The sequence below is a fragment of the Catharus ustulatus genome, chromosome 2, assembly GCF_009819885.2.
Source record: "Catharus ustulatus isolate bCatUst1 chromosome 2, bCatUst1.pri.v2, whole genome shotgun sequence".
In the NCBI taxonomy this organism is placed as follows: domain Eukaryota; kingdom Metazoa; phylum Chordata; class Aves; order Passeriformes; family Turdidae; genus Catharus; species Catharus ustulatus.
The window spans coordinates 49349814-49362385 of NC_046222.1; the positions used below are offsets into that span (position 1 = coordinate 49349814).

The 12572-nt window shown below is 41.4% G+C and overlaps 1 protein-coding gene across 1 annotated transcript in view; it reads right to left on the bottom strand.

The window, feature by feature from the left end:
• Window positions 1-12572, bottom strand: part of LOC116992965 (mitochondrial intermediate peptidase) — a 70475-nt gene that overhangs the window by 13687 nt on the left and 44216 nt on the right. The window contains exon 16 of the mRNA XM_033053131.2: window positions 9534-9653. Coding sequence (XP_032909022.1) covers window positions 9534-9653 — 120 coding nt within the window. The remainder of the gene's footprint in view (window positions 1-9533; window positions 9654-12572) is intronic.

Genomic DNA, 12572 nt, shown 5'->3' on the forward strand with positions numbered 1-12572 from the left:
ATTGCTTAAAGAAAAATCTTTCATTTTTATTTATAAACTATTCATGAATTTGAGCTGCTTATAGCAAAATAATTTCGAACTATTTACTCTATATCCTCTTATCCCCAGAAAGGGACTGACGGAAGGGGATGTGGGTGATAATAAAGAACACTGACATCAAAAATCTGTATGCATGATTTGTATTGATTCATAATCTTTAAAAGACACAGAGATATGAAAATGGATTTTTATTGTGCCCTTTAAGTGATCATACTTGGTCAAGTTAAGAGACAGCGCTACTTGTAAAGTTACTTGTAAACATTATAACTAGTCTTTAAAGTAACATATAAGAAATTTGCAAACATATGATTTTCAAACATGTCATACCATGCCATACTACACAGATATCCATACACATGCAGTATCTCCTCCTCAATTACAATTAGTAATTTTTAATATTGCCTAAGTTTTAAATTCATAAGCCTGAGATAAGTAGAATCAGGTCACTCTTTCCTTTGGGTACAGACTTGCACTGAAGCCCAAATTTTTTATAGTACTTTTCCAATTAAACCTAATTTTAAATATTGACCCATTATCTTAAAATAAACATAATGAACATTGCTTAAGGTAAGCCCTTACAAAACCCAAGAAACACCTTAAGCAACAGGGTAACTGCAAAATATATTTGCAAATACAACTTAATGAAGTCCAGTATCTGAACAAACACTGGAAGATGAAATCACTAGGTTTTTACAGCACTATTTACTACCTTTTATTAGAGTCATTCTAGAAATAGATTTAAGGGATCATGACTGTAATACTTAATCTGCACAAGTGCAGTGTGAATTTAAAGAAATTACATTCACCCCACCTCAGTCACCTTCTGTGAAGCAAGGGTGCTAATACTTCTCTGTCTTGTTCTTTCCTGTTTTCACTTTTCATAGAAAGGACAGTCTCCCACTGCACCTGAAGAGTATTTCATTTCAGACTCTCCAGGCTGTATTCAATTTTATCTATCACTGTCAAATGCAGCTTCAGTACTGCAGTCTCAGGGGGAAAAGGACATGTGAGCCATGAAAATAGAACAATATCAAATTAGATTCAGCTGTGTTTTCATATATATGTACAATATTTCTAAATATATTCAAAATGTTAACAGGAGATGTATGCAACTACTTGCACTATTCCTTAAAACACCACATGGTACATATGGTAAATACTATCACTAAAGTATGTTTGAGTTTCATGGGGCTAACACTTCGAAAAAGAATTTCCTTAAAAGTGCTTCATATCTCATGATATCTGTAAACACTCTACTGCTGTAGATAGTTGCCCAGTGAATAGTGTCATATAACCACTGGAAAACAAATCTTCACAGTATTTGCTATCAGCATTTGCTTTATCATAAAGTGAACTTAACTCCACAAAGATAGAAACCTAAACAAACCTTGAAAGGGGACTTTAAAAGCTTTTGAAAGTCCCAGCACCTACTGTAATACTGATCTCAGCAGGGCACCAATCTTTTTGAAATGGCTTTTAGCTATTAATTATTTATAGAACTATCGCTTCCCCAGAGTTCACTGTGCACTCCTTTATTAATCTTTTCCTCTGACTTAGACTCTTCAACTTGATTTTATAGTTTACTTTTAAGAAGGCTCATATGAAAACTAATCCAGCGACTTAGACTCTGTATAAACAACTTTAGTTTCCAACATGGCAAGGTAAAAAATTACCTTGAAGGGGTTACACAAACTTCAAGAGGTTAAGTAGTAACATATGACTTCATCTCTCTTCATAACTCAAAAAAGTGCAATATGAGCAACACTTGTACCTCTCAAGTAACTGCAGACGGCGAAAAAGTGGAAAAGCCATCCTCTATGAAGGTTCTCTGGCTTTACTATGAAACTTATGTCTCTGTGGTCTGCAACAGCGGTTTCTTTAAAACTGCTTATAGGAGAGATTCAAGACATACTGGATACCTGCTTCCCTCTTCAACAAGTGAGGGAAAAATTAGCAATACTTTAAAAGATTAGATAACACCCATAGTCACATTTGCTATAAATTGTATAATTTTCCCCCTCCTACTCTTTGCTCATTATTAAGAAACAAATAATCACAGCCTCAATTCCAAATAATTTTTTCATAAAGGTTTTCAATACCATTCATGTGTGCACATATAAATTTCTCTCTGCCAGCCAAATATTGTATTTCCTTAACTTTCCTCGTAGTTCATGTTTCCAATCTGGACAGATTCCTGGTGATGTACACTTAAAATGTCCCTGTCTGAAACTAAGCTTTCACCTGCTTTGTCGGCATGTTTTCTGTGTGTTGACTCAGACACAAATCTACAGTTTGGTTGTACAATTATGACTTGCAAGTGTCAGAAAGCTTGCTAAGCATAGAGTCATGCTATCAATTACTTACATCCTATTTCCAAGATCAATAAATGTCTTGGGAAGAAGTGGATTTTTTCCGTCTTAGGCAATTCTTAACAAAACTGGGGTTATTTTGCTCACTTGATTGCTCTCAAGGTACTTATGAGCTGCTTAATAATTGCTTCTCCTACTTGTTGAGTGACCAAGTCTGAACAATTAGTTTACAGTTCCCAAGTTGTTCTCCCTTTATATGAGCAGTTGTCATAACACTACTACTTCATGAGTTTGTGAGTGGTAATTCTTTCAAGTCACTGACTGTTTTGACAAGTTTAAATATTCTGACAATCTGACTACATCTAATCTAGTTATTCTCTCTATTTTATTCCATAATCTCAGTACTGTTTCAATCCATCTCAAAAATTGCATGTATTACTCACCGAATAAAAATTCACTTATTGTTCAAAAAATGCTGAGGCAGAATAGGATATCACTGCTTTCTCTGACACTTATTGTTCTTTCTCTCACTTCTTGTTTCTTGAGTAATTATGGAATTCTATTACCTTCTCTACTTGCAATTTGAAACTCAGCATTTCTAGCCCTTTTTGTTCTGAATTCTTGCATTCTTTTAATAATTAGCTCTAGTCATATTATAATTTCTACTTTTTATTATCTTAATAAAGTCTTAAAGGGCTTGGTCTTTTACTGCCAAATCGTTTTTGCATCAGGATGGTTTGTATCCTTGGTTCAGTCTCTTGGATAACTACATAATGTCTTTTGAATCATCATACTCAGCTATGTTCCAGTTCCAGCAAATATCTGGCAAGCTTCTTCTTTCTGATGCATTGTTTTCAATCGTTATTGCTGTGTTTGTTTTCTAAGATGCTTGAAACTTCCATAGTTTTACTTGTGGCTCATTAGAACTTACCCTGTATTCTGTTTTTCGCACTTTTATATGGTTTTTACTTTTCTCATAACCTCCCTTTCTCAGACAGTCAGATATACAGGCCTTTTCTCCCACTGAGTTCTTTTTAGCCCCTTATTGATTAGCATCATAAATTTTATTCCTTCATCGGCCACCCAGAATTTTTTTTTTAAAAGCTCTTTTTCAGTAGCATCCATTCTATCTTTTAATTTTTTTTTTACATTTCCTTTAATCTGGCTTTCAGTTTTGCTTAGGTTCTAAGCTAACATCATAGCTTAGCCTAATAAACCTAAAACAAATTTTGGTAGGTTTTAGACAGAATAAATATGAAGTGAAATTACAGTTTAAAATTTAATAGGCAGCCACTACTTAGCCTTCCTTGCCAATAATTTAAAGATTTATGTTCACCACTTGAGTTTTCAGAATTCAAAACCACTTTTACCATCAGAGGTTAAAGGCTATCACTCCTTTACTTTAAGCCAGCTTCCTCACTGCTTGCTCAGTCTATTTATTCCTTTTATATTACTGATTACTGATATTCACATGAAATTTTACACAGAAACAGAGTTACATATAACTTCCCATTAGTCGTCACTCCAAAAACCTAACAGGAAATCCTAAGACAACAGATGCCACAAAGATACAGATAGCAGATTCTATAACAAGATACAGTAATTTCACGAATACAAGCCGCACCAATTTGACCAAAATTTTGGTGGAAACCCGGAAGTGCGGCCAATATTCCGGGGCGGCTAATACATTAACAAAATTCTAAAATCTGCCAACACGGAAGTGAGAGCCCGCGGCAGCCCCAAGCCAAGTTGGAGCCCGGCCGGCCCCGGCAGAGGTGGGAAAGCCTGGCAGAGGCGGGGCCAGCAGTGTGGGGGGCGGGCGGCAGAGCCTGAGCCAGTAGAGCGGGGCAGGGAGGGCGGCAGAGCCTGAGCCAGCAGGGCGGGGGAGCCCGGGAGAACTGGGGCTAGCAGTGCAGGGGAGCATGGCAGAAGCAGGAAGGCCGGCGGGTGGGGCTGCCTGGCAGCGGGGGAAGCCCAGCAGAATCGGGGCCAGCAGCGTGGGGGAGCCCAGCGGTGCGGGGGCCTGCAGTGCCGGCCAGGGCGAGGAAACGCGGCGGCGGTGCAGACGGGAGGGGGCGGCCGGCAAGCCTGGCAGCGGCGGCGGCAGCCCGCCGGCAGGGCTAGGGAACGCGGCGTGGCGCGAGCGAACGCGGCGCAGGGCGAGCGAGGCGCGGCGAAAGCGAAAGCGGCGCGGGCGAAAGCGGCGCGAGCGAACGCGGCGCGAGCGAACGCGGCGCGAGCGAACGCGGTGCAGGGCGAGCGAACGCGGCGCGAGCGAAAGCGGCGCGAGCGAAAGCGGCGCGGGGCGAAAGCGGCGCGGGGCGAGCGCGGCGCGGGCGAAAGCGGCGCGGGCGAACGCGGCGCGAGCGAACGCGGCGCAGGGCGAGCGAAAGCGGCGTGGGGCGAAAGCGGCGCAGCGCGAGCGAACGCGGCGCGGGCGAAAGCGGCGCGGGCGAAAGCGGCGCAGGCGAAAGCGGCGCGGGCGAGCGCGGCGCAGGGAGAGCGCGGCGCAGGGCGAACGAAAGCGGCGCGAGTGAAAGCGGCGCGAGCGAACGCGGCGCAGGGCGAGCGAAAGCGGCGCGGGGCGAAAGTGGCGCGAGGCGAAAGCGGCGCGAGCGAAAGCGGCGCGAGCGAACGCGGCGCGGGGCAAGCGCGGCGCGGGGCGAGCGGCGAGCCCGGCGGCGGCGGCGGTGGCAGCCCGCCGGCCGGGCGAGCGAACGCGGCAGCGGGGCGGTGCTGACGGGAGAGGGGGGCCAGCGAGCCCGGCGGCGGCAGCACCACCCGGCCAGCCCCGCCGAGCCGTGGCGCTGAGCTGGGCCACCCGGCCCCGTCGGCAACCATGAGCGGGCCGAGCCTTCCTGGCCCCGCCCCGAGCCAGTAAAGCCCGCTTTGTCGCGATCCTGTTACTAATTGGCCAATTTGTGAAAGCTGCGCACGGATTCTCACGACGAACGAAAGTGTGGCTAATATTCGGGGTGCGGCTTATCTATTGACAAAGACAGCAACATTGTCGAGGCACCGGGGGTGCGGCTTATAATCCGTGCGGCTTGTATTCGTGAAACTACTGTACTTCACCCAAACTGCTAGCCAGCCCTCAGCAAGGTGAGGAATAAACTTGTTGAAACTACTCTTGCACACAGGTTTTCTTCAACAACAACGAAATAGGAGGCTTTGGCTCATGGCAACCATGTGTGATGCAAAAACTATTTTCTCTCTGTAGAGAAGCCAGTTCTGCCTATTGACATCAACTCCTCATCAGCTGACCAATCACCCATGCCTCTGCATGTTCCCTGTTAATGAAAAGCTTGCTGTTTTCAGCACCCATGGCAAGCCACATCTTCCCACAGTGCCTGACAGCCTCCCTGAGCAAGCACTCCAAATGTTAGGTTGCATCTCATCCATTGATTTCCTTTGTCAGGAACATGACAGACATAGCCATAGCAAGTTAAGACAAGGACCTAGGTGGAGCCTTCCAAGGTCAGGATCCCTGTCTGGGCAGAGTCCTCCCAGCTGCAGGAAGACAGACTAACAACCACATTGGTGATACACCATTTTCATACATGTCTTTGCTCTAGGGTATCTCTCACAATACCTGCCTTGTCTTCTGCTGGCAAACTTGGCTGGCTAACATTTTTGGTCTCCACAGGTGTTTTGGTCTTTCCAAACACTAGCAACCATAGGTCATGATGCCAAAGAAACTTGCACTCTGGACAAAACTATATAACCATAATTGAACCTGTAACCTGATGCACACTTTAGGGCACCAGTAAAAGTGGTCCTCCTGAAGTAATGTGTACTTTGAATATGTTAAAACAAAAAGGCATATAGCAAATTATTCAGTGTTCCAAAAAATATCAAAAGCACCCTACATACCAACATGTTGCTTCCTATCAAATGTAATTATAATGATGTGTGTGGGTTAATTCCATGATTGCACTTTGTATTCAAGTATCACACAAGAAATTCAGCTGTTTCTGGAAGAAAAGCCTACCAGAAGACCATGTAATTTTGAAACATACAAAAAGGACTATTTGGCAATGATCTAAAAAAGAACCCAGATTCCTTGTGCCTCATTCTTCAAATCCCTTTTTTCCTCATAGTCACAGTCAAACTATTTCCCGCCAAAATGCCAGATTAGAAAAGGTTAATACAATGGGCAGACAATTAATACGTAAGTCCATAATTTTCTGAAAGTAAGAAGCAATAACTCAAACTACTTCACAAAGAAAATACAGGTATGATGATCTGGGCAGTTGGTGTTTATTGTACAACCCCTTCATTATTGAAAGCTCTTTCCTGTAACTGCAGGAGGCTGCAAACTCCACTATCATTGCAAAACCTGTTTACTCCATGTGTCATTTTCTGTTACAATATTGAACAAGCCCCCAGCAGGAGATAGGAATTATTATGCTTGGCGAAGGACTAACAATGGCGTATCATAAAGGTTTGATGACTGTCTCAAAGGAAAGTAATTTTCAAGTCTGAACTTGGGGGACTGGAGGGGACTAAGCAAGAGATTATGGGGAGAAACTTTGATCATGTCTCAGATTGATCAAAGGGTCACCTGATACATTTTCAAAAGCCTCTCTGGGCATCCTGGGGACATATGTAGAAGAGACCAGGGGAGACACTCTAAAAGCAGACAGTATCATCAACTGCAAGGCAGGCCATAATAAATGAAAACTGACTTCACAAGAGATAAGCTATGGTTTGAAGAAAAGTTTGGAGCAAAAGCAGACTACTGAATTCCCCACAGTGCACAGATTTTGACACAATGTACATTCAGGAAGAAATGGCTGGAGTAGTATGGTCATTACTATTTTGTTTATCTTGCTTTCCTAGAAGAATCAAAAGCAAGACTGGCTGCTTTTTAAAGGTATCACAAGGACTCAAGAATCCAGTCTGTGCAAAATTGCTATTCATTTTCCAAATTCAGTAACACTAATCTCCTCTGGCAACAAAAACTGCCAGACGCTACAAAAACAGGCAGATACATTTCCTTGCCCCCTGCCTGGCAATCATCAGCTTCTGGATTCAGTAACAGAGCAATCAAACCCCAGTGGAATTTCATCCTCCAGGAGCCAGCTGTAAACTCTGTATACTTTTGAACAGATAAGCCAGAACAGGCCAGCCAGAAATTGAGATTTGCAATATTCAGACAAACAAAGTCTAGTGGGGTGCTGTTTCTCTATGCTTCCTTCCGACTTCCCTTCTGCCTTGCATGTGGCACCAGCTCCTGCACCCGTCTGCATCAACACAGCCAATGCAAACACTGCTGTGTGCAATGCCTGTTGCCCCAGTGCCTGCAAAACCTGCTTGAATGGCAAATATAGACCTCAACAGGACTTAGATTGCACTATCCCTCAATAGAGCTTTTTTTACCCTATCCCTCCTACTGTTGGCACGTAACACATGATGCCTAGGCTTACCTTAAACAGGTATACCCCATAGGTGCAGCAGCATTTACTTACTAGGTATAGTCTACATGCCTCATTTTGAAAGCACTGTAACAAAAAGACACATACAAATCGTCCTATTATCTGAGCTGTGCCTGAGAATGACAGAAATTCACCTGCTGAAGACATATGCTATGGTTCTACTTCAGAGAATAAGTATGCACAGTAAGACTGAAGCCCAACCAAGTACATTCACAGGATATTTACTAAATTTACATGATTCTCAAAAGCACAAAAGGGAACTAGGGTTCATCAGGAAGAGATAATAATGGATGTTTGCAGTCCTGACAGACAATGCTGTGACAAAAAAATCACATTTATGCAGTGAAGATCTTCACTAAGGAAGAAATACTCTTATCCAACACCACTAACTTAAGAAATAGATGCCTGACTTAACAATACATATCGGAATCTAAATGAACAGAGAACAAATAAATTCAAATAATCAAAACACTTTGTTTTCTCTGCCAGCCCTATAAGTACCTAGTCAAATAACAGACAAAACCAAAAACTGGTCCCTACTACTGTATTTTAATGTCTAGCTCTGAAATCAAAAGAAAGGAAGAAATATATTCTCTTCACTTAAAAACCCCAACCTTTACTTTCAAGGCTTTTTTTTTTTTTTTTAATCTGGACTACAAATCAAACGTGAACATGTCTCAAATTTGGAAGGAGGAACAGCAAAGGACAGCAAGACAAACTGCAGACATTAAATACTCTACAAAGTACTGTTATTCTAACACAGTTTTTCACAATGTTTTACTGAAATTTAAACTTACAGTTCTTGACACTAATTTTACATTCCATAAATGTAAACATAGACTTTCTGACTATTCAGAAGTTCACGGTATATTTTGCTCGGATTAAGTTCCAGGCCAAAATTTGCTGTCCCACTTCAAAATGATCATAGCCTCACTACAAGATGTTACACTCTTCTGAAGGTGTGAGCAGTGGCAGTACAGTTTTGACAAGGAAATGTATCTCCCAACAGCATTCTCAGAGAAGGAAAGATGTGTTTTGCTAAGGAAAAAAGTACATTTTCTGAGAAGCAGAAAAAGGATTTGGGCATTCTGACCACAGTGTCAAACAGTGACTGGGGGAGCCAGGCTCCAGGTGGGAATTCAGCTTCACACAGACCAGGAAATCCCGTGACTGCTGTCTATGCAAACTACACCTTTGGCTGGCTGTCACACGAAGTACAGAACAAATGCATGTCGTGATGAAGTTCAAAATTAGATTGCTCAGTAGAACTCAAGGTTTTTACACTTTCAGAAACACATAAAAGGATAAATGCCATGATGAAGGTCACAGGAATACAGTGAGAAAAACACACTTCTGTTTCCTGCTTCATACTTTCTCTCATGCTGACAGCACACAAACACCAATGTGCTGCATAGTGTTTTGCTGCCTTTTATAAGCAGCCTTTGAAAATAAAATAAACCCTCTTTCCAATGTATTGTTTCCAGTGCCTTCTGTTTCCAATATATTGTTTCCAGTGCCTTCTTTACTAAGAAAATAAAGGCCAGGTAATGAAGTTCATCATTAAAAGACTAATACAAAAAAGTCCCTACTCTCTGGATAAAGGGAGTGAAAGAAGGAAAACTCTTTCAATATAACAATACAGCAGTAAACAAAAGAGTGTGCAGGGCAAGGGTCAGGGAGAGGGAGGGGTATTATTACGCTATCAAAGAAAAGGTGCAGTTTATACAGTTATTCTGTTGCTACTCACGGTATTGGGTACATAAGGCAGTCCATAAACTTTCTCCTGTGTTTCCTTTAAAATTTCTGTGGTTGACTTTTTTAGAGGATGTTTACCATGGTAGATTTGGTCCAAGACAGCATAAAATACCTGAAGAGAAAAAATACATTTGTCTTTGGCACATGTTATTGGCATTTGAAAAACCAAGTAAGACACAAAGAAAAGAACATGAGAGATGGAGTAGAGAGAATGAATAGTTTAAATACATATGGCTTGGAAATCTATCATCAGTGTAACACACTAATGTTACACAAGGAAAGAAACAGGTTTTTGGAGTACACCAACCACAATCACCATCATGACCTTCCATAAATCCATGTTTATGTCACTTAGCACACTGGGAGTACTAAACTGTCTGCATTTTTAAAATAAAGATCAGTCCCTAAGGCCCTCCAGCAATTCCCCTTTTTGAGAAAAGTATTTTTAAATAGACTTAATAAAAACCCCCTATTTTTAAGTTATTTATTGTAAAGTTATTTAAGTAGACACTGCAAAAAAAAGCTATTTCGAGATGCGTACATGCAGCCATGAGAACACTTCACCCCTGCAGGGGCAAGTTATGGCTTAGGCAGTGAATATAAGAACTATGTTAACAATATTACCGAATCAATGAGGTTGGAAAAGACCTCCAAGATTATCAAGTCCAACCTTTGACCTAAAAGCACTGTGCCCACTATACAGAGCTGCTGATGCTACTGAGTTTTTGCTAGAGCCATACAACAATGTAGTACTAAAGCAGATTTTTCCTTTACTTTAGCTCTCACCATCAGAGCAATAAAGTGCTGAAGAGTAAGCGCAGTTCAAAATACACTGCACCAAGGGGGTATTTTGCCAGAAGTAAGAGTGCTCCATAAGCCTTTTTATGAATGTGAACTACAGCAGAACACAGCTGCATGACCAAATTACTGAGATATTTGGAGAGTGGGAAAATGGCACTATTAAAAAGACTTTCCTAGCAAAGACAGCAAAGCAGAGTCTCTGGCACTGTAACAAAAGACATGAAACAGGCATGGACAAAAGAAATTATTGCAGCCTATTTTTTTTTAGTGTGAAGATTTCCTATTTTGTGTGCATGGAAGACAGGACACCCACTGCTGAGCAACACAAGATATTTTTGAGAAGTTTGAAGGATCCAGATGTTTAAGGGAAGAAGTCAGGTCATCCTGTGGTAGGCACATTTCATAGGAAAGTTGACAATAAGGAGTCTCAAAAAGCTCTTTTGCTTTTTGAGAATGAAAAGGAATTAAGCAAATAATTTGGCTAGAGATTCAGACCCAGTCACACTCCCAGTGTGCAATACCATCCCCAATGACATAAACACACTGTTCCAAGAACTATAACCACAAAATTTTATGGAGAAAAGGTTGTTTGGATGTTTTATGTTGTCTAAATAATACAACTCCCTGAATCTCTGAAAAGATTCTTTATTATGAAATTTTAGTACAAATCACTCTGAACTCTTTAATAATTCATCAGAATTCAGCATCTTTTTGTTTGTTCTGGATACAACATGTAGTTTCACCAAAACTGTGACTGTTTCTAAAGGAGTATGTTCCTTCTGTTTGAATAAGCTGTCTTCTAACATAGAAAATTCTGATAAACCCTTTAATAGTCTCTCTTGACAAATAACAAATGTGCACATTGATTTTTTTCCAAGAAAAACTGAGGGTTATAAGCAGTGGGGTGAATAAACCATGACTTGCAGGAGCTACTCCTAGATTTCCTGCTTGCTTCCTACATGGCTAATGAGAAGAGAGGTCTGTAAGACTCCACTTGCAAAATCACCCATTAATGACATTGCAAGTGTTGTGTCCCAGGTAGCAACACTGGAAAAGACATGTAAGCACTCAACATTGTCCATCTACAGACAGAGAGTAGACAGCAAGCATGTGTTCTGACTAAAAATATAAAGAGAAACATACACTATACCACAAAAACTACAATACTTTTTTACTCTTATTTATCTAGGAAGAGAAAGAGACTTTACAATGGCTTTGCATTCCTAGCCACTGCAATCTCACTCTGTTTTTTTTTTTTTACACAGTTTAACAAAAGCTATAGGTTTATCGTAGCAAGGGTGACTGAGAGTATGACCCAGAGTAAGTACCATGAATAGACCTGAAAATTACCTGATGTAATAGTCCTAAAGAGCTCACTCCTGTCACCTTAGACCTTTTTAACTCTGCAGTAGTCACTTCACAATAACCTCCCCTCTCCTCTCTACAAAACCCAAATCAAACACAAGAAACCAGCATCTGACAACTGACTTCAGTTTCAACCTTCAGTACAACCTTGATCCTCTTTTTTCTACCTCCCATCTTTCTTTGGACCAGTCTGCAGTTGTTCCTCAGTGTTCCTCACAACATGGGGGAACAGCATCTGCACTGCAGGGGACCTACTCTAAAGTGAAATTTGGAGTGAAGTAGTTTGTAGTCAAGGAGCAAAAGCTCAACTCACAGCTAGGAAGTGGGGAAATGTCAACTGAAGGCCGGTTCTATATTCTGCCTAAGAAACAATGTGGTGACAGGGAAATGAGTCACTGAAGTTCAGCTTTAAGCTCTCCCTTGATCCTGGCACATGTACAGTGTGGGAAGAAAGCTATGAGCCAGGCCACCTGGACAGCATGGTTAAAAAAACCATTCCTGAAAATAAACTTGGATGAACTTTATACCCATATGCATTTCCATCTACAAACCACAGTTCTGTGTGTTTACACAGGCCTTTGAAATGGGAAAGGGAAACACATCCCAGGACCACAGGATTTTAGGTGATACTGCTGAGGAGCAAGCTAACACTTAATATCAAGCAGTAGCTAGAAGATGATTTCTAATTTCAGTAAAACACATTTCTCAAAAGACTTAAAAATATGAAAACACCATCAAATAGTTGTGTATCTTCATCCTGCCTCTCTATTTTGCACTCATTAGTTTCACTTGATTCCAGCTCTTTCTAGTTCCTTGTCTGCTTAATAGCATTAATATGCACACACTTAGGCATTTTCCAGTGAAG